Source organism: Orcinus orca, chromosome 6 (assembly GCF_937001465.1).
Source record: "Orcinus orca chromosome 6, mOrcOrc1.1, whole genome shotgun sequence".
In the NCBI taxonomy this organism is placed as follows: domain Eukaryota; kingdom Metazoa; phylum Chordata; class Mammalia; order Artiodactyla; family Delphinidae; genus Orcinus; species Orcinus orca.
The window spans coordinates 107,948,062-107,972,022 of record NC_064564.1 but is presented as its reverse complement, the minus strand read 5'-3'; the positions used below and the strand labels follow the sequence as shown (position 1 = coordinate 107,972,022).

General features: G+C 50.3%; 2 protein-coding genes and 1 pseudogene across 25 annotated transcripts in view; 1 reads left to right on the top strand and 2 right to left on the bottom strand.

The window, feature by feature from the left end:
- TTLL11 (tubulin tyrosine ligase like 11) overlaps nt 1–13,638 on the top strand; it is a 277,747-nt gene extending 264,109 nt beyond the window's left edge. For 5 of the 6 annotated variants that reach the window (XM_033427264.2, XM_033427260.2, XM_033427258.2 and 2 more), the window contains one exon: nt 1,511–13,638. In XM_033427264.2, coding sequence (XP_033283155.1) covers nt 1,511–1,850 — 340 coding nt within the window. In that variant the 3' untranslated portion in view covers nt 1,851–13,638. The remainder of the gene's footprint in view (nt 1–1,510) is intronic. The other variant, XM_033427259.2, reaches the window with a different exon arrangement.
- Nucleotides 8,135–9,019, bottom strand: LOC101276588 (40S ribosomal protein S4, X isoform-like; annotated as a pseudogene).
- DAB2IP (DAB2 interacting protein) overlaps nt 12,380–23,961 on the bottom strand; it is a 193,728-nt gene continuing 182,146 nt past the window's right edge. For 14 of the 19 annotated variants that reach the window (XM_049710762.1, XM_033427266.2, XM_049710764.1 and 11 more), the window contains 4 exons: nt 23,329–23,481; nt 20,960–21,156; nt 16,179–16,266; nt 12,380–15,333 (listed from right to left, as the gene is read on the bottom strand). In XM_049710762.1, coding sequence (XP_049566719.1) covers nt 15,166–15,333; nt 16,179–16,266; nt 20,960–21,156; nt 23,329–23,481 — 606 coding nt within the window. In that variant the 3' untranslated portion in view covers nt 12,380–15,165. The other 5 variants (XM_012532839.3, XM_033427268.2, XM_033427269.2 and 2 more) reach the window with 4 other exon arrangements.

The window sequence follows — 23,961 nt, the reverse complement described above, 5'->3', positions numbered from 1 at the left end:
CCTGCTCTGGACTCCCATGAAAAATTGACCGGATAAGTGCCTTACCCTTGATACTGGTTAGGTGCTGTGTCTGTATCGCACGTGTGGTATCTGGTTGCAGTGCCCCTCTGCATACCTGACCCCAGGGATATTGCGGAAGAGGGGCGAGCCAGATGCTAAGGGTCGCGCAGGGGACGTAGCGGGCAGTGTGTGGTCAGGCCACTCAAGATGGCGGCCCTCTTGCTCTCTGTACGTCCCCTGCTCGACCAGGCCCTGCTTCTCCTACACGCTATCACCTGAGCATCTTTACCCCCTTCCCCAGCTAGTAATTGTTCTAGTCCTTAGGCCAGAACGGCTCCACCTGCTAGTTTCTTAAAGGGAAACAACTGCCCTCGTGATGGTGATGGTTATTAACCAGAGGGGCGGTGAGGGATGGGCCCCAGCCGCGGTTTCCCTGGTGACTGATGAGCCAACCTGACGTCAATTCCCCTGTAAATGGCAGCCTCCTTCTCCCCTGAGTAGCCGAAATGGCTGCCGTGTCGTACCTGCCGTCTGCTGTACACCGTGGAGTGTTGCTCCAGGACCCTTTGTTTTGGACGTGTAAGATCACCTGTCCAATAAACCACTGATGTCTCCGTGGCTGTTTCCAGGCTCTTTCTTTGGTCTTGAGGCTGGACAACTGCAAGGCTTGCAGGCCCGTGGGGTGCAGCCCAGCACGTATGCACACCGATATACAGACCACCTGGACAGAACCACGCTCAAACACACACATCCCATCCCAACGTGTAGGCGATATCTACCCACACGGACCCACGCCACACCCATCACACCTAGTGTCCCTGGCTCTCACACCTACACACACACACATACATTTGCACACATGCTTCTACATGCATTTTGAATTTCCAAGAGGCAGATAAACTTTTGTGATTAATTCCTACTTTTATTGCTCTGTGGTCAAGAAATATGACCTTTCCCTTTATGAACCTACTTTGTGCCGAGCATCGTTAGGTGCTAAGTGTACAAAGTTGAATAAACTTGGACCCTACAGCCTAATAACAAAACAAATTCACCTTGACAATCTGATGTGATACCTGATGCAGCAGAATCACAGCGCTTACATTTTCTCAATATATTTTATATATTTTTCTCTACTTAGGTTGTTTCCTTTTTTGTTTCTATTACCTAAACACTGTTAGACCAAAAGCATATTTTCATTGCTGTCCTCATTTGCTTTTCTTGAATTACTAGTTCGAATGGGCATATTCTCCCCTATTTACTGTCCATTTGTATTGCTTCTTTGTGACTTGCCATTTCATATCCTTTGCCTGCTTTTCTGCTAGTATGATTGTTTATTTCTCCAGATTTCCAATTATTTGTCTTTTGCAATACTCTTAGATAATTCTTCAAGCCGAAGTTCTAGCATGGACCACGACTTTGACTTCTAAGCACACGTGTTCTGTTTTTTGCTCTTAGCAGTGATATGCTTTAATCCCAAGTTTTTCTTTTCAAAGTCCCTCCTTCTTCTTAGCAGCACGCTCCCATTTGTTGAAGAAGCATCATTTGAGTTACTTCAGCATCATTCAGGCCCTACGGAGAGACTTCTGCAGACTGGTACGCTAAGGCTCGGTGGACCATGGAGAGCAAAGCAAGACTCACTGCCAGTGGAGACAACAGTCCAGGAAGGAATTTGCCGTCCAGGTTGGCATGCTTGTCCGTTCCTCCATACAGGCTGTGCCCGCACCCCCTCCCACTGGGGGCAGGGGTCCGGGAGCAGCTCCCCCTCCCCCTCCTCTGATCGCAGGCGTCACTCAGAACACTTGTTAAACTTCAGACTCCATGGATTTGGAGATATAGATGCAAACTCATGATTTCTAAAATGTGTATATATACGTGCACATGTATATGTGTTTGAATGTATTTTTGTTGTTGTTGTTGTTTGGCTGCATTGGGTCTTTGCTGCTGCGCGAGGGCTTTCTCTAGTTGCGGCGAGTGGGGGTTACTCTTCGTTGTGGTGTGCGGGCTTCTCTTGTTGCAGAGCATGGGCTCTAGGCATGCTGGCCTCAGCAGTTGCAGCATGCGCACTTAGTAGTTCTGGCCGGCAGGCTCTAGAGCGCAGGCTCAGTAGTTGTGGCGCGTGGGCTTGGTTGCTCTGCGGCATATGGGATCTTCCCCGATCAGGAACCGAACCCTGCACTGGCAGGTGGATTCTTAACCATTGTGCCACCAGGGAAGTCCTGAATGTATATTTGTATACACACACACACACTCTACATTTATTTCCTAGCTCTGTCTGCTGAAAAGGTCAAGAAGGAAGGATATTCTAGCAGCTCTCAGCTCTTGGTCTGTAATTCCATTCCCCAGAGTTCCTCAGAGAAATGACTAATCCCAGAGCTGGGGCAGGGTAGGTACATGATGAGCCTGGGACATCTCGTGAGGCTAGAAAGTAAGGGAATGTTCAAAAACCACATCGAGGGTGTGTCACAGGACACAGGCACTGGCTTGGAGGGGCTCCCAGTGGCCAAATCTGGGAGTGTTTGAGCACCAAAACAATCAAGTAGAGTAATGAATTATAAGCCCATAAAAACAGACATTTACGAGCCCACACTGATAACAGATAAGCAAATACATAGGAAGAATGGAGGACCTTTGCTACAGTAAAATTCTGAGTCAACCAGTGAAGTGGAAGAAATGCTAGAACTGGAAAGCCATCCTTTGCAACCATCCTAGTAAAGACTGGATCACTCAAGAATCATTAAGGGTTGCTAAATCTAGGGGGACGTTTTGGCAATGAGCAGGATATTTGTATGATGTCAGACTGTCTCCCCACAGACTGCATATTAGTTGCAAGCAAGACCATAAAACAAACCCCAGTAATTATACAGTGGAGAGATCGGACCACACCCTGATCGGGTGATCAAAATTAACATCACCAGGGAGGGATAGACAGGTGTCATGTGCCTCCGGATGTATTACTCTAAGAAGGACTCAATATATGCTCTCTGCAGTATTTTGGCCAAGAATGAATAACTAGAAACTAGTCACAAGGAAACATCAGACAAATGCAAAACTATTTTTATTTAAAAGGGTGGGTGGGGGTTGGGGGAGGAATGGTTGGTCGTATTCGTCCAATGTCAATGTCATAAAAGATAAAGAACAGGGCTTCCCTGGTGGCGCAGTGGTTGAGAGTCCGCCTGCCGATGCAGGGGACACGGGTTCGTGCCCCGGTCCGGGAAGATCCCACATGTCGCGGAGCGGCTGGGCCCGTGAGCCATGGCCGCTGAGCCTGCGCGCCCGGAGCCTGTGCTCCGCAACGGGAGAGGCCACAGCAGTGAGAGGCCCGCGTAACACAAAAAAAAAAAAAAAAAAAAAAAAGATAAAGAACAGTCATAGAAATGTTCCAGATTAAACGAGGCTAAAGAGACACGACAGCCGAATGCAATCTGACCCCAGACTAGATCCTGTGCTGGAGGGAAAAAATAGTATAAAAGGATGTTACTGGTTCTACTGAGGATGTTGGAATGTGAATATTAGATGAGAGAAAAGTCTGTAATAGGGTTAAATTGAGGTGGGTAACTATACTGTGATTATGTAAGAGAATATCTCTAATCTTAGTAAATATTCACTGCAGTATTTAGGAGTAAAGGGCTGTGGCATAAGTCACAAAAATAGCAGTAAATGTTCAACATTGATGTTGAATACACGACTGTTTTAATACAAATTCAGTAACAGTGCAGTATAATTGTACTGTTCACGAGAATAAGATCGGGGCTTGGGTGCACTGTGGGGTATGTTCTGGAGACTGGCTCTTTCCCTGGCTTGGGGGCTGGTCACCATCCACACTGTGTGTACAGCCTCACCAGGTTGTCCAGATTTGAGGTCCCCTGTCCACCTGCCTCTCCTGCTACCCACAGGCCCACTCTGTTAATAGCTACCAATGGGTGTCTGGGAAAGCAGTTTCAATTTTGTATATTTATTGTGTATTCAGCCACTTTACTGAACCAGGAGCGTTTTTTGGTTGATTCCCAGGGAAATTCTAAGAAGATGACCCTAACTTTTGTCTTTTCTGTCTCAATAGTTTAGTTAGTTTCTTTCCTGCCTTTTTGCCTTGAAACGCAGCAGAGTCCTGCATCTAAGTCATTTCTTACCTCATTGGGAATGTCTGTTATGTTTTAAGGATAATGTTGGCTATTGACTTGAAATATTCTATTTTTCAAATATGTTTTTATTACAAAAGCAAAAGTATGGTCAGAAAAAAGAAACTTAGAAAATACTGATTAAGCACAGAGATGGGAGGGGGGAATAAAAAGCCATTTATTATCTCTAGGTCAGTGTTTTGTTAACACCTTGGTATATATCCGTAATAATTATTATTTGAAGATTTTATTAGAATAATCATTATTGCTCCCAGAGCAGGTAGCATTTATCTATTATGTGTCAGTAACTAAGTGCTAAGTTTAGGGGTGACAAGCATTATTTCAGCAAATCCTTACAGAATACCTCTCTATAGTGTAGATACTGTTATCCCTACTTTACAGTTAAGGAAATTGAGACTGAGAGGACTTTCCCAATTTACCTAAGATCATAGGCAAATCAACAGCCCTTAAGGCTGAAACCCAGGTCTCCCTTATGCCCAAGCTCTGGCTCTTACATACACTACTATCTCCTAATCCAGACCTCTTTTTGCAAATAGATTTTTTAAAAACTAAGCCAGAATCCTTCTGGACATATGATTCTGTTATCAGCTTTTATACCTAATGTATTATTAACATCTTTCAATGTCACTTATTCTTCTTCTACAGATGTAATGGCTGTGTAGTGTTTTATTATATGGATATGTTTTATTTATTCTTAAACAGCTCCATATCAAAATAAAAGCTGGTCGTAAAATATTCAAACAATAACAGGAATATAAAGTAGAACATGCAAGTCCTCCCTTCCACCCTGCTGAGCACCATTCCTTTGAGGAAGTTACTATTAATAGTATATGTTTGCTTCCACATAGTTCTTCTATGTAACTTATTATATGTGATGTAATTTATTTAATTTTCTTTAAAGGAATGGGTATACCAATCTACTGCTTGCCTTTCATACATAATATATGATGACCATCATTCCAAATCTATTCATCCTTTTTTAATATGATTTTTAAAATTGAACTATAATTGATTTACAATACTGTTAATTTTAGGTGTACAGAAAGTGATTCAGTTATATGTATGTGTGTGTGTATATACAATATGTATACATTCTTTTTCAGATTCTTTTCCATCATTGGTTATTACAAGATATTCAAGACAGTTGCCTATGCTATTCAGTAAATATATATATATATATATATATATGTATCATCTTTATCCATTCATCCATTGATGGACACTTAGGTGTCCACTTAGGTGGCTCCCATGTCTTGGTTTTTGTCAATAGTGCTGCTATGAACATTGGGGTGCATGTATCTTTTCTTTTTAAAAAATTTTTGTAGCTGATTTACAGTGTTGTGTTAGTTTCAGGTGTACAGCAAAGTGATTCAGTCATACATATAAAATATATATACATATATATAATATTCATTTATTTGTATAATTTCTTTTTCAGATTCTTTTCCGTCATAGATTATTACAAGTTATAGAATATAGTTCCCTGTGCTATACAGTAGGTCCTTGTTGCTTATCTATTTTATATATAGTAGTGTGTATCTGCTAATCCCAAACTCCTCATTTATCCCTCCCCCACTCCCCTTTCCCCTTTGGTAACCATAGTTAGTTTTCAGTATCTGTGAGTCTATTTCTGTTCTGTAAATGAGTTCATTTGTATCATTTTCTTAGATTCCACATAAAAATCATATCATATATTTGTCTTTATCTGACTTACTTCACTTAGTATGATAATCTCTAGGTCCATGCATGTTGCTGCAAATAGCATTATTTCGTTGTTTTTCACGGCTGAGTGATAGTACATTGTGTATATATACCACATCTTCTTTAACCATTCATATGTTTATGGGCATTTAGGTTGCTTCCATGTCTTGGCTATTGTAAACAGTGCTGCTATGAACATTGGGTGCATGTATCTTGTCAAATTAGAATTTTCGCCTTTTCTGTATATATGCCCAGTAGTGGGATTGCTGGGTCATATGGTAGTTCCATTTTTAGTTCTTTAAGGAACCTCCATACTGTTCTCCATAGTGGCTGCACCAATTTACATTCCCACCAACAGTGTAGGAGGGTTCCCTTTGCTCCACACCCTCTCCAGCATTTATTATTTGTAGACATTTTTTTAAAAAATTTATTTTTGGCTGTGTTGGGTCTTCATTTCTGTGCGAGGGCTTTCTCTAGTTGCGGCAAGCGGGGGCCACTCTTCATCGCGGTGCGCGGGCCTCCCACTATCGCGGCCTCTCTTGTTACGGAGCACAGGCTCCAGATGCGCAGGCTCAGTAGTTGTGGCTCACGGGCCTAGTTGCTCCGCGGCATGTGGGATCTTCCCAAACCAGGGCTCGAACCCGTGCCCCCTGCACTGGCAGGCAGATTCTCAACTACTGCACCACCAGGGAAGCCCTGTAGACATTTTTGATGATAGCCATTCTGACCAGTATGAGGTGATATCTCGTAGTTTTGATTTGCATTTCTCTAATAATTAGTGATGTTGAGCATCTTTTCATGTGTCTGTTGGCCGTCTGTATGTCTTCTTTGGAGAAATGCCTATTTAGGTCTTTTGCCCATTTTTTGATTGGGTTTTTTTTTTTATTATTGAGTTGTATGAGGTGTTTGTATGTATATTTTGGAAATTAATCCCTTGTCAGTTGCATCGTTTGTAAGTATTTTCTCCCATTTCATAGGTTGTCTTTTCATTTTGTTTACAGTTTCCTGTGCTGTTATCCATTCTTTTTAATGGACAAGAATCAGGGAGTCACATTTGGCTCTTGGCTCGAGCAACGGGGAGAATGGCAGAGCCATTTTGGTGGGTTAGAAAACGAAGGGAGGAACAGGTTTTGGGGTCATATCAAACCTGATGCCAAGTGGACATATGCCCTGTGAAGGGCTCAGGGAGCAGTGGAGCTGGGTATAAAAGTGTGGGAATCGGTGAGCAGAGAATGGATGGTATGTAAATCCATGGCAATGGTCCCTGATGCCAAGGAGGAGCCACACCTGGAGAAAGAGTGTGTGCTCTCCTGTTCTCCCCAGTCCCCACCTCTCCCTGTTGTCTCTCAACACTGGGTCTGAGTGTCCCCTGATGTGGGCCTGCTTCAGTCACTCACATTGCTGCCAGGTCATTGAAGCTTTGTGCTTTGCATTGTCAAGGGGTGTTCAGAAAAATCACCCAAACTTGGAATTAAGGCAGAAGGAGGCCAGCTTGTCATCCCAACTTGTCATCCCAGTGTCCCACTGGAATATTGTTAAGAGGACCACCCCAGGATTGTTCTATCACCTGGGGAATACATCTTTATTCGACTTGCCATTCACTACGTATGTGTGTACATAGTGTGTGTATTACGTGTTCACTTGTGGATTTTGGGCGCCCCCATTGCTTGTGGTTTTACAGCCCTGTAGGGCATTAACTAGTCTTGACTGTAGCCAGAGAACAGCACATGATCGCCCTGATTAGTCTCAATGTAACCTGACCATTTCTTACCGGGATCTCTCGCTGAGACTCTCCACCAGGAACTTTCAGGAACACCAGACTCTCTGCTCTCCAGAGCCATGGTTCCTATCTCCTCACTTAGGCCCATGTACTCAGCCACTGCTTCCTTCCCCTGGGCTCCTGGCTAACGCCAGCACGGATCCACACAGCTCTGGTATGTTTGGGAATTATGACACTGTGCCCTGGAGGGGCTCTTTTTCCATCCATTGTGCTGGGTTCTTTCATCCTGAACACTTGAGTTCTTCCTTCAACTCTGGAAAATATGCTTTTATGATTCCTTTGATCACTTTCCCCTTTCCTTTTCTTTTCCCTCCTTTAGGAATTCCCAATAGTTGGATGTTAGATATCCTGGATTGAGCTTCTAGATTTCTTTCCTCTCCCATTTTCTTTTTTTTAAAATTTATTTTATTGAATTACATTTGATTTACAATTTGTATTAATTTCTACTGTACAGCAAAGTGATTCAGTTATACATACAAACATGTATATATACATATATATACATTCTTTTTCATATTCTTTTCCATTGTGGTTTTTTAATGCAGTATTGTCTTTAATTAAGTACAAAGACTTCCGTTCGTGTTGCCTAGAGATCATTTTATCCACCGCTCTGTTTGGCCGCCAGTCTCTTGTCTCTCTCCTCAGCACTGGTAAGGTGGATACCCTTTCCATGGGGAAGAGAGATCCACGGTTTGTTGCCTTTGCCAATAACGAAAATGTTGGAGAGCCCAGTGGCAAAGCTGTTGCCATTGGCATCTTTCACATGAACTACATCAAAAGAACCAGGATGTCTCTCCCTGTTGGTGATCACACCAATTCTTCCCAGTTAGCACCTCCAGTCACCATGCACAGGTTACCAGTGTCAAATTTGATGAAATCAGTAATCTTGCCAGTCTCCAAATCAATCTGAATGGTGTCATTCACCTTGATGAGGGGATCAGTGTAGCCAATGGTGAGAGCATCATGGTTCACCAGATGAGGGATTCCTTTTGTCCCCACAAAGATCTTTCTCATTTTGCACAACTTATACTTCGCCTCCTCAGGTGTAATATGATGAGCAGCAAAGCGATCCTTGGTGTCATAGATCAGACAAAAATTCTCTCGTCTTGTCAATGCTGATGACGTCCATAAAACCAGCAGGGTAGGTTATATCAGTGCAGACCTTCCCATCAATCTTAATGAAATGCTGCATGAAGATTTTCTTTAGTTCATCTCCTGTTAGGGCATACTTAAGTCTGTTTCTTAGGAAAATAATTAGTGGGAGACATTCCCTCAGCTCGTGGGGACCGGTAGATGGACGAGGAGCAAACCCACCAGTTGGTTTATCCAGCGTCCAATGCTTTGGAGCTGCTACGCGCTCCAGGTGCTTCTTGGGACCACAAGCCATGGCTGCGCTAGGCATGAAAAGTGCTCCATTGTGGTTTATCACAGGATATTGAATAGAGTTCCCTGTGCTATGCAGTAGGACCTTGTTGTTTATCCATTCTGTATAAAATAGTTTGCATCCCTACCCCAAACTCCCAATCTATCCCTCTCCCACCCCACCCTCCCCCTTGGCAACCACAAGTCTGTTCTCTATGTCTGTGAGTCTGTTTCTGTTTTGTAGATAAGTTCATTCTGTGTCATATTTTAGATTCCACATGAAAGTGATATATGGTATTTGTCTTTCTCTCTCTGACATACTTCACATAGTATGATAATCTCTAGGTCCATACAGTTGCTGCAAATGGCATTATTTCATTCTGTATGGCTGAGTAGTATTCCATCGTATATACGTACCACATCTTTTTTTTTAGTTTAATTTTTTAATTTTATTTTTTTATACAACAGGTTCTTATTAGTCATCAATTTTACACACATCAGTGTATACATGTCAATCCCAATCGCCCAATTCATCACACCACCATCCCCACACCCCCGCGGCTTTCCCCCCTTGGTGTCCATATGTTTGTTCTCTACATCTGTGTCTCAACTTCTGCCCTGCAAACCAGTTCATCTGTACCATTTTTCTAGGTTCCACATACATGCGTTAATAAACGATATTTTTCTCTTTCTGACTTACTTCACTCTGTATGACAGTCTCTAGATCCACCCACATCTCAACAAATGACCCAATTTCATTCCTTTTTATGGCTGAGTAATATCCCATTGTATATATGTACCAAAACTTCTTTATCCATTCGTCTGTCGATGGGCATTTAGGTTGCTTCCATGACCTGGCTATTGTAAATAGTGCTGCAATGAACATTGGGGTGCATGTGTCTTTTTGAATTATGGTTTTCTCTGGGTATATGCCCAGTAGTGGGATTGCTGGATCATACGTGTACCACATCTTTATCCATTCATGATGGCTCTTCTGACCAGTGTTAGGTGGTCGCTCACTGTAGTTTTGATTTTCATTTCTCTAATGATGAGTGATGTTGAGCATCTTTGCATGTGCCTGTTGGCCCGTCTGTATGTCTTCTTTGGAGAAATATCTATTCGGGTCTTTTGCCCATTTTTCGATTGGGTTGTTTGTTTTATTGTATTGAGTTGTATGGGCTGGTTGTATATTTTGGAAATTAAGCCCTTGCCAGTTGCATCATTTGCAAATATTTTCTCCCAGTCCATAGGTTGTCTTGTCATTTTGTTTATGGTTTCCTTTGCTGTACAAAAGCTTGTAAGTTTGACTAGGTCTAAGTTTGATCAGCTCACTTCCGGTTCATCGCGCCCTCTGCTAATTTAGTCAATGCTCTTTCATCAACCTCCATCTGCCAAAGCTTTTCGAATTCTCTTACATGCTGATATCTCCTCCTACATTAATTCTGCCCTTATGAGTGATCATCTTTTCAGTCCTGTCAGTACGGTGGTGCTTGAAAAGGAAACGAGATAAATGCATGTCATCAGTATACCTTGTTTAACTGGAAGATTATTTCTTTTAAAAACCTAATCCTACTGATGTAATATTTATTTTTTAAACTTTCTGATAGAAGAAAAACTAAGTAAATGTCTTCTAGTGATCTCTAGTTTTATTGCTTCAAAGTACAGAATGTGGGCCAAACTTTTTTTTTTTTTGCGGTACGCGGGCCTCTCACTGTTGTGGCCTCTCCCGTTGCAGAGCACAGGCTCCGGACGCGCAGGCTCAGCGGCCATGGCTCACGGGCCCAGCCGCTCCGCGGCATGTGGGATCTTCCTGGACCGGGGCACGAACCCGTGTCCCCTGCATCGGCAGGCAGACTCTCAACCACTGTGCCACCAGGGAAGCCCCCAAACTGTTTCTTTGGCCAGCTTTTTCAGCTTTTCATTTCTCGACACATGCAGTCAGCTTTGGGTGATGTTCTAAGTATACGTGAAAGAAGGTGTGTTCTCTCTAGGGTAAGAGCTTGATGTATCCCTGCTTATTAAACCTTATTAATTATTAAAACCCTCTGGGTTCTTATTGCCTCCTTGATCTATCATAAGCTAATAACGGTGAGGTGTTAGTCTCAGACGCAACTGTATTTTTGTCGATTTTTTTCTTTTGCATTTCCAGCGGTTTTTGCTTTCTACTTGATGCTCCTTAATCCACATATGGAAGTTCATGGGTTTTGTACCTTCATTACAAATGCCTGTCAACATGAAATGATTTTTCTGTTCCAGTCATTGCTGTTTCCTTGAATTCTATGTTTACAGGGCATCACCTCAGCAGAGGGACCAGTTTGGGAACCAGGGTCAGTGGTGCGGAAGCACTGAGGTGGCCCACGGGTTTGGCAATGAGGCAGTGGAGGTGGGAAAGGCAAGCCAGGCTACAGAGGGCTGGGGAAAGGGCGGGAGGCCGGAGGCGGAGATGGCAAGTCCCTGCAGGCAGTAAGTACGCTTTAAAAAAGGTTGTCTGAAGTGTAGAAAACCCAGCCTGGAGAGCAGGTGGAGACCTGGTATTTTAAATGCTGTGAGAAGGAGGGGCAGGGCCTAAAGAGTTAGGAGTGATGAAAGCAAGGGGCGGCCAGGGGCTGCCTCGGGAAGGAATGGGGGTCCTCTCCTCTCCTGTGGCTGCTTTGGGGAAGGAAGCAAGGTGAGAGCTGGGGCGCCTGGCTGGCGGTGAGCCGGGGTGGGGTCGAGGGTCACCGCCGCCGTCTTCCCGCAGTGGGCTAGGGGGCTGGCTCTTGGAGCAGGGAGAGCGTCTGGCTGGGAGGTCCGAGAAGAGTACGGGTTTGGCTGAACCACGGTGGCGAACAGGGCAGGGAGTCCTTGCTGAGAGGGGAGACGGGAACCCACAAGGGCACGGTCTGAAATGGGTTTGTTTTTTTTTTCCTGCAGTGCTCACCTGTCCCCTGTGCAGGGTGCAACTGAAGGGGCTCAGGCGCTGGCTTGTTCCCAACAGAGGCCCTGGGTTCAGCCTTGCAGGTGGGTCTGGGCCATGAGTTAGGGCTTCTCAGGTATCAGAGGCTTGGGTTTAAGTCTAGCTCAGCCATGATCTGCTGGTGGCCCTGGACCACCTCCTTCCCTCCTGGAGTAGGATTTCAGGGGCTGGGGAAGCAGAGTCTGGCAGGAGCTGGTGTCTGCTGTAGGGAAATGCAGGGGCCAAGCTCTGGGAGCCTAGAAAGTCCACGCTTGTCAGAGCGAGGGGGAGGGAGAGACCCCAGCCCGGAAGAGGACGGGCAATCCCAGATCATGCAGGGTCTCCCCGACCACAACTGCCACCAGGGTGAACCGAGTGCTGGTAACGAACAGTATCAGGCCACGATGCAGGAGTCACTCCTGGAAAAGCTCCTGAGACACAGCTGAATGGAGAGGCGAGTCAGGCTTAAAATAGCTAAATAAATCTTTAATATTTCTAATTGCAAATGTACAGAAATTGCACAGCCACACAGTCTTAGAACACCAACAACTTTCTCTGTACATTATTACATAGTTAGAGTCACAACTGGAGGGAGGCGCTCCAGCCAAGACGCCAACATTTGCATTTTTTCCTTTTCACATACTTACAAAAGGCGGGGCAGGGAGGTGGAATGGGGGCTGGGGGCGGCTTGGGGGAATGTGTAGAAAAGAGGGGCCGTTTCCCTGGACGGTCTGCCTTCCGCAGACGGCCGGGGCGGGAGGGGGAGAGGTGTACCCTGGGGCAGATGCTCTGCGGGGTGTGGAGGGGGGGGGGTGCCTGGAGCTCTGGCCCTGGTTCCCCACCCCCATTCGGGGCGGGCGGAAAGAGTCTCCACTTACAGGAAGTTTGACCGTTTCCTTCACCCTAAACATAAAAGTTAAGCAAAATGTCAGGCCTCCCTGTGTTGGCAGGAGAGGGGAGGGGAGAGCCTTCCCCAGCAGGGCTGGGCCTGGGTCTCCCCGAGCAGGGAATGCCTTCCTTCCTCCTCTCTCAGGGACGCGGGTTCAGTGTGACCCAGGCAGGTCACACGTCCCCACCAGCCAGAGAGCACGCTGCACAGCCGACAGATAAAATGCCACGGGCAGGGAAAAACCCATCACCCAAATCCACAACCTCTGCCTCCTGCCCAGCACTGTTCTCTAGATTAAAAATAAAATAAAAACCGTCGGAGAGCAGCGGTCCCGGGCAGCCCTCGGCAGCACCAGGACTAAAGGACTATGTACAACCATTAGGTGAAATAGTTACATTACAGTCAAACACCAAGAACATTTACAAAAATCGTCAGACTTGCAATTCAGATAAAAATCTGGGAAGAGTCTGTACACTTTTACAGTTTTTGCACTAAGTAAATAAGGCTCTCGGCCTGAGAGCTCCCAACCCAGGCCAGGGGCCGCCAGCACCGGCCACCGCTGGCCTCCTGAGCCCGGCTGTCCAGGCCCTGGGAACCTCCCCCCTGTATTGCTAAGAGGCGCTCAGTCCGAGGTTGCTCAATGAGGCATCGGCGGGGCCGGGGGCGGGGGGGTGAGAGGGAACCAGAGGAGGACTTCACGGGGCCAGGCCCTGCCTGTGTGGCCAGAGGAGTGAGGCAAGGCCTCCGCCCCCATGACCTGCCTTCCTGAGGTCTGTGACCCTTGGGGGTCCTGCCCTCTCCCCACAAGCGGGTCTCTGGGCTAACTGGTTTCACCCCAGGACGGGGCGCAGTGTGGTCCGAGCCCCCCGCCGGGGCAACCTGGGCCCTGGTGGAGCGTCTCCAGCCCCAGCAACAGGAAGGGGTCTCCCCAGCTTCGCACGGCTGAGGCAGACGGGGCGGCTCCTGGCTGCGGGGTGAACGCCCCAGCTCCTGCCTGAGATTCCCCAGGGCCAGGGGTGGGAACAGGGAGGGACGAGAGAGACCCACGCTCCTGCCCACCTATGTCCCGCAAGGGGGGGCGGGGAGGGCCGATAAGCTACAGAACAGCCTAGAGCTGAGGAAAACCGGCCCCAGCCGCGGGTGAGCACCTCCCTGTCTGCAGCGCCTGGTCCTCGGCTGGGCCTGGGAGGGCTGAGGCAGAGGCCGCCGCACACACGGGGCGGGTGCAGGCTGCTGCTGTCTTGGAGAGGGAGCAAGTCTAACATCCTCCAGGGCCGCTATTTCCCATGCAGTGCGCACGCTCAATTTAAAAGGCCCCTGTGTTCCAGCAAGCGAGCAAGCGGGCTTTTGTTTCTAATGCATACTGTGAAAGGAAAAAAAATCACAGTTATCCACCTTCTCAGGGCCTGCGGGCGCTAGACTTTTCTTTAACCATCCATCAGGAAAGCTCAGCCTGTCTCTCAGGGGGAGCACCTGCCGGCCACTCCCTGCAGGGCCACCGTGCCCGGGTACACTAGCTCCGGGAGAGGGGCCGGCACCGCGCAGTGCCGCCTGGGCCAGCTCTGCCCAGGTCTTTGTCTTCGGGGAGCCCCAGAGCATCAGCCTGGGCCCACGTGGCAAGTGAGGGAGGTCCTGGATCTTCCCACGGGCGCAAGGGCCCAGAAGAGAGCTGCGGTCCTCGCTGGGTCCACCTGACAGAACAAGTTAGGGAGGGGAGGACGGAGGGCGGGAGCGGGAAGGCGGAGGGTCTGGGGGCAGGTGACTCCTCGGTTCCTCACAGCCGGGAAGGGTCCCCGCGCATGCAGGGACAGGTGCTCGGGGTGGAGATAGGCGGGGGACCCGGCGCTCCGGCAGCTCCATCCTCCCCCCCGTCCCCCCCCCCCCCCCGTCTGCTGACCGCCCCGTCGGCTCCTGGAACTGAGGGGCAGGTCCCACAGGGCAGGGCCTGGCTGCCTGGCAGTCCTGGGGAGGGGAAGCCACGAGAGTAGGCCCCTGGCTCTCCGACCCTCCAGCTCTCCGGGCAGCTCCCTCCCTGGGGAGGGGTTGGGGGTACATGCACTCAGCCAGGTCAAGGAGGAAAGGTGACGCACACCAGATTCAACACCCGACAAACATTGCGCAGCCCCTGTGCCTGCTCCCCAGCCCGCAGTCTCTCGGGCCTGCACCGAACGCGCTTCTCGGGGAGCGGGCCGCTGTGCCCCGGCGCGCTGCGTCAGTCTCTCGCGGCTCCCTCTGCGGCCGCCTCCTGGACCGCGGCTGGAGGGAGGCGCCAAGCCTCGGCCTCTTGCCCCTGCGCTGGGGCCGCTCCTCCCCAGGCCGAGACCCTGCCCTGGGCCACCATGGTCCTCCCTCCTCGGGCAGGTTAACAACTGCTGCTGTTTCTGAACTCGCCGTTCTCAGTAATCTGCAATTTGGTGGGGTTGGTGGGGGAGATGCCGTTACGGGCTTGCATGCTGTACCTCTCTTTCAGCTGTGTCAGGGCGCTCATGAGGCGGGCGTTGGCAGCATCCAGTGAGGCGATGCGCTTCTCCTGTGGGCAAACAGGGCATCAGCTGGGGTCGCGGAATGGCCTCCTGGGCCAAAGGGGGTCCGTGCCGGAAAGGGATCTCCCTGGAGCTGTGTCCACCTACAAGAAGCGCTGGGAGGGGGAAGGCAGGGGGCCTGGAGATACCACGTGTGAAGGATGGGAAAGGCACCGAGGCGGCAGTGGTCCTGCTGGGGAGGAGGCGGTCTTGCCATCATGGACCAACGCCTCCTTGCGCCCGCCTTCCTCATGTCTCTACCTCATCACCTGCTTCTCACCCAAAGGGAGCAGCCCCAGCAGTGTCGGGCACAAGCTTGTTCACGTGTGTGTGCACTGGTGTGTACAACACAGAGGCCACAGCTACCAGTCAGCCTGTGCAGTTTCCAGACTGAGCAAGCCCTGGACCTGGAGAGGAAAAGGGCGCAGACCCGGGTGAAGGACACTGGAGGCCAGTCTCTTAACTGTCTCCCCTCTCAATGCAGTTGGGAAGCCACAGCTCTGAACAAGAGCTCCTTTGCTCCCTCTCTCCCAAGCCTGCTGTCACCCCCAGCCTTTCCCATGCCCCTCCCAACAGTTTCCACTCTTTGGTCAGGAACCCTGGTGAAAGGCAATACCCACCAAGCTGCCCCTGCAGGGGAGGAGTTGCCCCGCCCTTTTCATAGCCTGTCCTAGTGAGCTTGTGGTCCACCGAGACCCTCAAGTCTGACTTCTTGGAGCAGAGATCCTGATCTCCTATCCTCCTTAGCTTCTGCAGTGGGGTATGACTGAGGATGTGAAGAAACCAAAGTCACCCCCTCCTTATCCCAGGTCCTTTAACACCCGTGGCTGACCAAAAGGCCAGAGCCCCACACCTGGGCATCAATGATCTTCTGTTTGGAGTCTACAGCTGCTTGCATCTCCGCGTGGTCCTTCTTCAGCTCCTCCTCCACTGACATCAACCTGTTACCAGAGACAAGGACAGTCAGGCTGGCATTTGAGGGTGCAAGTGAGGAGGTGAGTGTGGGGCCTGATGGGAACAAACCATCACCCCTGCACAGAGGGGGCATACTAGGAGAGCCCCTCCTTGGGCCATAGACTCACCTCCCACACTTGCCTGGGACACAGACCCTCCAGCTGGCCCCCGACAACTGACACAGGCTGAGCCTGCTCCTTCCTTATGCTTCACCTGCCCCAGATTCTGTTCCCAAATCCCCAGAAGTCCCTGGGGCTGCCCTTTCCTGGTGTTCTTCCAGGAGCCACAGGGGTGGGAGTGGGTGTTAGATCCTCACCACACCCCAGAGCCAGGCAGGTGGTGTAACATCATGAGACGTGTGGTTTGAGTGGGAAACACAGGCCCTGCGAGGCTCTAGAGCTTTCTCCACCCGCCCCGTATTCACTGAGGCTGTGCCGGGCACTCGAGGTCGCAAGGCAGTAGGGACACAGGCAGGGAGAAGGTAACCACGCTCTGCAGTGGGCAGCTTGTGGGCCATGGGGACAGAGAACAGGCAGCGGCTGGCTGTCTTGGGGGTGGGGGTGGGGGTGGACGCACTGAACTGGACAGCTGAAGGACAAGCAAGGCCTGCCGCCTGGGTAATGAGCAGGGAAGACGTGAGGACCACGATCCACAGAAGCTCGGAACTAGGGCCAGCGGGGGCCTGTGGCCAGCTGCTCCTTCCCCGAGACCCTTTCAGGTCTCAGCCTGCTTGTCTCCCACGTACCTGTCAGTCACTGCTGATCACTCCCACCTTCCTACTCTCTTCCTTCAGCTTTCAGACCCCATGCTCTCTGGCTTTGCATCCTAGCTCCCAGGCCACTGCTCTGCAGAGGCCTTGTCCTGTCTGCCCCTAGGCTGTCAGGGCTCCACAGGGCTCTGCCTCCGCGGCCACTCTTCCTGCTCTACACTCTTCTCAGAGGAGTTCACCTACTGCTTTATTTCCGTCTCTACCCGCACAACTTCTCCAGAGCAGCAGAGCATCTAGCCCCCAGGCGAGCACTTCGTCCATTTCACAGCAGATGCACAGGGAGGTCAATGTGCTGGGGCAGGTACCACAGAGGGCTGTCGTGAAAAGCCAATGGGATCAGGGGTTGAGGAGGAAGGGGTGTGGGCTCACGCCAAGAGGGGAAGTTCCTTGTCATAGGTAGGTACGTCACTGAGCAAAGCCTGTGAGAAGCAGGAGTGGGAGGAATGGAGGAAGGGGGAGAGACTTCTGCTCCCAGCTATGGTGGAATAACAAACAGGCACTGGATTTAACCTCCTGCCCTAAGAAAAAACCAAACTAGAAAACTGGACAAAATATATGAAAACAAAGGTTTCCAGACACTGAAAAGCAGGCAGTGCAGTGCAGTACGGTGACCCCTAAGAGAAGGGAACACACGAAGCGAGCCCCACCCACTGCTGGCAGTGTCCCGGCAAGCAACGGAGGGAAGGGGTCACGTGGAGTCAAGGAGACCCTGGGAGGATGGAAGGGTGGGGGAGCCAAGCTTTTGGGGGGCAGTGCCAGAGAGGAGAAAATGCAGAGAGGACTCTACCTATCTCCTGAGGGGTCCCCGTGGGGCTCTGGCTGAGGACTGCTCTGCACGCTTGTGAGAAAATAGCCGGGCTGGGGCAAGAGCCATTGGAAAGGAATACCCAAAACCACCCCAGGAATAGCTCATGATCCCTCTAGGCAGTGTGGAAAAGCACACTAACACAGGAGGCATCACGTAGAATCCCCAGCAGGAAAGTCCTCGACAGTGAAGCCAGATCAGGCCTAGGCTAAAGCCTGTCCAGGACCCGCCCCAACGAAGTTGAAAAGTGAGCCTCCAAAGAATCAAACCGATCCTTCCAACGTCACTGTGTCCCAGAGCAAAGCCCCCAGATACTGAGAGGAACACAACGCATCCAACAGCTACGTGAAAATCACAGTGTCTGGCATCCAACCCCAAATCATCAAGCACGCAGAGAAGCAGGAAAACAAAACCAACACGTGACCAGGAGGAAAAGCAATAAAAACAGACTCAGAAGATGTCAGATGATAGAATTAGTAGACGAGGACGTTAATACAGCTGTTATAAATATATTCTACACGTTCAAGAAAACAGAGGAACGCGTAAGCATGATGAGAAAAGAAATGGATGGGATTTAAAGAAAACTGAAAACTTAGGGGCAAAAATACGACACCCGAAATGAAAAAATACTGGATAGGATTAACGGCAGATTAGACGCTTAAGAAGAAACGATTCGTGAACTTGAAGACACTGCAACAATCTAAAATAAAACACAGGAAAAAGATGAAAAAAGGGAAACAGCAGAGCATCAGTAAGATGTGGGACAACGTAAAGCAGCCTAATGTATATGCAATTAAAGTCCCAGAAAACAGACTAAGGAGGCAGAACCCCACACCCACAGATCCAAGAGCGCAACAAACCCATGCAGAAAACATGTCAAGGCACTTCATAATCACGTTGCTGGCAATGGATGAGAAAGAAAAAAACTGTAAATCAGCCAGAAGAAAAAGGTACGATCAGAGTCCCTGTGATCACAGCCTGGGTAAGGGAAAAACTGGGTCCACTGCTAGTTTCCGTGAACAGCCACACCACGCACATGCTTCTGCTACAACAGCGGAGTTTTAGCATATTAGTTACATAGTTGCGATAGACACCATGTGGCCTGCAAAGTCTAAACACTTATTATCTGCCCCTTTACAGAAGGTTTCTAACCCCTGCCCTGAAGTGACAACAAGATACAGCTAATATGCCAATAAAGGAGATAAAGTGGAACCGTAAAAAATACTCAATCTAAAAGGGGGCAGGAAAAGGAACAAAACAGATGGTACAAATAGAAAACAAGTAGCAAGATAATAAGTTTAAATGTAATTATATTGACAATTACATTAAATGTAAATAGTCTAAACATTCCAATTAAAAGGCAGAAAACTGTCAGATTAGATAAAAAGCAAGAACAATAAGGTGTCTGTAACGGAAACTCACTTTATAATGAGGGACATAATTGGGTTAAAAGTATAAATAGGATGAAAAAGGATATACCAGGCTAATACCAATCAAAAGAAAGTTAGGGCAGCTATCCTAATATCAAACAAGGTAGATTTCAGAGCAAGGAATATTACAAGGGATAAAGAAGATGATTTTATAATGATAAAGAGATCACTTCGTCAACAGCACATAACTAGCCTAAATGTGTATGTGTCTAAGAATAGAGCTTCAGTGAACATAAAGTGAAAACCAATAGAAATGAAAAGAGAAACAGATAAATCTGTAATTAGGATTAGAAACTTCATTATCCTTTTCTCAATAATTGATAGAAAACAAGTACAGAGAAAAACCAGTAAGAATATAGAAGACGTGAACAACACTGTCAACCAAATTGACTTAATTGATGTGTACAGCAGGGAGGAAATACCAGGCTTGGCTAGTAGAAATAAATGTGTGACTGAATTCAGGAGAGCGTGCACCTCTCAGAGAATAGATAAGATGAGAATGTGGTTAAATGAAAAGTGTTTCCTTTCTTGGAACCACACACATGAGGTGAGCCAAGAGCAGAGCTGGAAGTTCAGTCAACAGGGGGTTTCCAGTCACCCTGGTTATAGGCCCTCTGCTCATGCTAACCATTTTATAAAGAAGAAACCCACAGGTAAATCAAGCAGGCAATAATTAGAAGCAGAGAAACAGGTGGTCTGAACAGGAGGAATTAAGGAAGGATCTTTACAGTGGACAGAGCATGAGGCCAGGTGGGGGAACATCCCGGTTACTGCACACCTGCTGAATCTATCCTGATGACAGGCTCTTGTACCATGTGAACAAACAAGCTGTAAGTCCACACGGTCTCCTCTTGCACTTGGTAGTACTGTCATAAGGAAGTAAACTCCATGACTGGGACCCTGTGGGCTGGTCTGAATGCTACACCTTGACTATATTCCCCGCTTGCAGACATGCAGGAGGGTGTATCCACTTTATCCGTGGGCAGAGTGGGAGAGAGAAGGGAATCAACACAGAAATAAAGGTAAGCCACCAATAAGGATGAGAGTCAGCATTAGTCAATGGTCCACCTGGAAATCTTCCTGCATAACCCACAGGCACCTTAAACTCAACATATCCAAAACTGGCATCATCTCTCTCCCGCCCCATCCAAACTGCTCTTCTTCCAAAGGTCCCCATCTCGGTAACTGGCACCATGACACACCTGGATGCTCTTGGTAAAAATCCGGGGCTCATTCTGGCTACTTCTTCCCTCCCACCCTCACCCACTGCATGTAACTGACATTCATTCCTTTTCCTGCCCCGGAATGGACCCTCACTGTCTTTCCTGGCACCTGCATCCAGCTTCTGAACTCCCCTGTGAGTGCGCAGCAAGGAAACATGACTCCCTACAGGGAGCCCAGGCCCTCTGCGGCTGCCTTGGCCAACCTCACCTTCCGCCATCGACACACACTGCACCGTGTGGGCCCCCCACACTCCGGGCTACCTCCCGCCTCCGGGCCTGTGCCACTGTCCCCACCGCCTCGGACACTCTTCTCTCTCCACACTCGGCTCACCCTGCGGCTGAGCAGCCCCGCCCTCGGATCCCGGGCCTCCTGGACGGCAGCGGACAGGTCCGCTCCTCCGTGCGCGTGGGGCCAGAAGCGGGCGCAGAGCAGGAACAGGCGGCCGCGCTCACCTGCTGATGATGCCCTTCATCTGGATGTCCTTGTCCTCCTGCTGCCGCCGCAGCCGCTCCTCGCCCTCCTCCAGCCGCGCCTGATACTCCAGCACCAGCTTCTGGGTGGTCTCCTCCTGGCACTTGAACAGGGTCTCATACTCCTCCAGCTTCTTGGTGGACATTCGCAGCTTGTCCTGCAGCACTGCCAGGTCCTGCTAGGAGGGCGGCGCGCCACGGGCACAGCACCCAGGACAGAGAGCACAGCCTCGTGAGCCCGGGCAGGGGCACAGGATGGGAGGCAGCCCGGCTCGGAATGCCTCAGGGCCCATCACCATCTATCTCAGTCCTCTTCCCACAGCGGGGAGACGCCCAGGGAGAGGGGGCCAGTGACACTCGATGCCTGGCCCCCGTCCGGGGCTCTCCCACCCGCCAGCCCAACCTACAGCTAGGAGGCAGATGAAGACTCAAACCAGACCTCAGAAGTAAAGGTCTTGAGCTTTTCATAATAAAAAAAAGTTATAAACCTCTTGGGTACATTAAGGAGATGACAGTGCTCTGAGAGACAGGGGCTCCACAGGAGGGGACGCTGAGACCCAGAAGGCAAATGACCCAATCACATGGGGAGCACAGTGACTGATGCGGTGAGATCCTAGCCTCCCAGACTCGATTTGACCCTGAAGCCGTGGCAAGTCGCATAGGAAGTCAGGGGAAGAGATTAAAGGCAGTGGTCTAGGGCTTTCTGGATCTGACTCAGCCCAGCACTCTCGGCCTTCAGGGAGGAGGAGGGATGTATAAAGCGGCGAGAGAAGCAGTGAGCTGGGAGGCTGTGCGAGCTGAACAGAGAGCGAGGCAGGGTCAACACCCGAATCAAGGGGCTGGAGAGGTTGGGCGCCGGGTGCTGTGAGAATACAGGGAATGGGGAAGGCAGGAAGGGCCTCTCCTTGAGTCTCGGGCATCGGGAGCCAATTCACTCATCAGCAAAGGACTGCCCAGAGGCCAGGAGGCAGCAAATGTAACTCCTGAAGCAAAGCTGGCCCCAGAGGAGAGCCCAGCTCTGGGAGAAACAGCCCCATCCTAGGTCTCCTGCACGGCTGGTCAGAGTGGGGTCGGGAGGGCCCTCCCTGACAGAGGCAGGACCAGGTATTCAAGGAGCTCAAGGGAACTCCAGGATTTGCCTGCGAGGGTTAATGGCAAAGAAAGAGAGAAACAGCAGCTCACTGGGCCAAGGCACGAGGAAAGAGAACACTCCAGCTGCAGCCTGACCCTTGAAATCGTTCAGGCACTCCTTGTAATTCACAGATGGGAAGGTAGGTAGTCTCAGAAAAGCGCAGAGCCTGGCCCCAGACTCACGCAAGGAGCCTGGGGTGAAGCTGGCCCTCCTTGCTCCCCAGCCAAACTCTGGCTCTTGGAGCACTGTGCCCCATGTCCCCTGGTCCCGTTCACGCAATAATGGTGAAAGCAGGTGGATGCAGTGGACCAAGGGGATGGTGGAGGCGGCGGAATGCAGCATGGACGTGGATCTGACCCCAGGCCAGCGGGAGGGAGAGCGGACACCCCGCCCTGCGTGCCCTCGCCCGAGAGGCTGCTACAGGCTTTCCTGGGGCCGAGAGGGGCGAGGGCACCCACGGTGAGTGGGGGAAGTGGCTGCTGTTCTGGGGGGCCTTGCACTGGTCCTGTGTCAACCTGGGCTTTGGCCTCCAGGAGGAGATGGGAATCGGCCATGGATCCAGGGCAGCTGCCACAATAACTAAAAGAATCGTGGAGAACGGAAGCACCCCACTGCTCACCCAAATACTAGATGTACGTTGGGGGTGGGATTTGGATGTTTTAGGACCAATATTTTTCCCCTGGAAAGAAGAAAACATTTCGGTAGCAATCTGACATCACCCCTCCCTGGCTCTCTCTCCCAGACCCTGGTGGAGACGGGGACTGGGGGAAAGCCAGGCCGTGGGCAGGCACAAACCCAGAGCGGAGGGGCCTGGCCGGGGTGCCTCCCTGCTGTCGCCAGGACCCGTGCCTCTGCCTCTTCATGCGTGAGGCTCCCCCCAAGGGTCTCCATGCACCTCTCAGGCACCCCTGACCCCCCAGGTCCTGGATTCTCAAGTCCCAGATGCTCAGAAGCTCGGCTGCCCAGTCACTTAGGGAAGGTGCCTCCTGGGGTCTGGATTCAATACGATTCCTGGGTGGGTCTCACATGCAGCCCATGTAGGAAACCTCAGGTTTAAGCTAAATCCTCCAAATTCCACTGACGGCTGTCCTCACGTGGGACCAGGGGTTGAGAGGGGACTGGCCATGTGTGGGAATTCAGGGCTCGAGGGGAGAGAATTCTGCCAGCCACCTCGGGGAGGCAGCCCGCCCTGCCCCGAGCTGCCAGGGTCCAGCTTTACCTTTTCTGCTTGGCTGAGCTCTTCCTTACTCCTGAGCCTATCCCTGTGGGGGGGGTCTGGGCCCAGGCCCTCGTCTTCTAACAACTGCGCGTTCATGGTCAAGAGCCAGGCGGCCGTGCGGTCCAGGGCATTGGGGCTCACGGGTGAAGGGCCCTGCGATGAAACACAGCTGTGAGGGGCTGGAGAGAGGGGTGGGGGGTGGCCTTGGGTGAGCCCCAGGGACAAGTGGCTCAGAGGGAATCTTTAGCTGACTGGGCACGTCTGAAGCAGCCCCCGGCCCAGGCAACTCCAGGTGGCCTGAAGCAGAGTCGGGAGCCCGGGTGGCCTCCTGAGCGTGGCTCTCTGCCGCCCAAGCGAGAGCGAGTGGACCTGGCCCGGCAGGTCAGTGTCCGGCCCACAGCACATCTGTTACCCTACTGCGTGTACAGCCCTGGAGGCCATCTCAGAGCAGGAGGGGGCCTGGGGGCCACGTCAACCCCTACCCTGGGTTGGGCTTTAACAGGCTTGGAGCTGGACATGGACGGACCCCTCCCTCTTCCTCCTTGACCCCAGCTGTCTCTGAGGAAACTGGCAGAGGGACCCCCGGGCCGCAGTGTCCCTGGTCCACAGGACGCAGGCAGGAGCCGGTGGGGC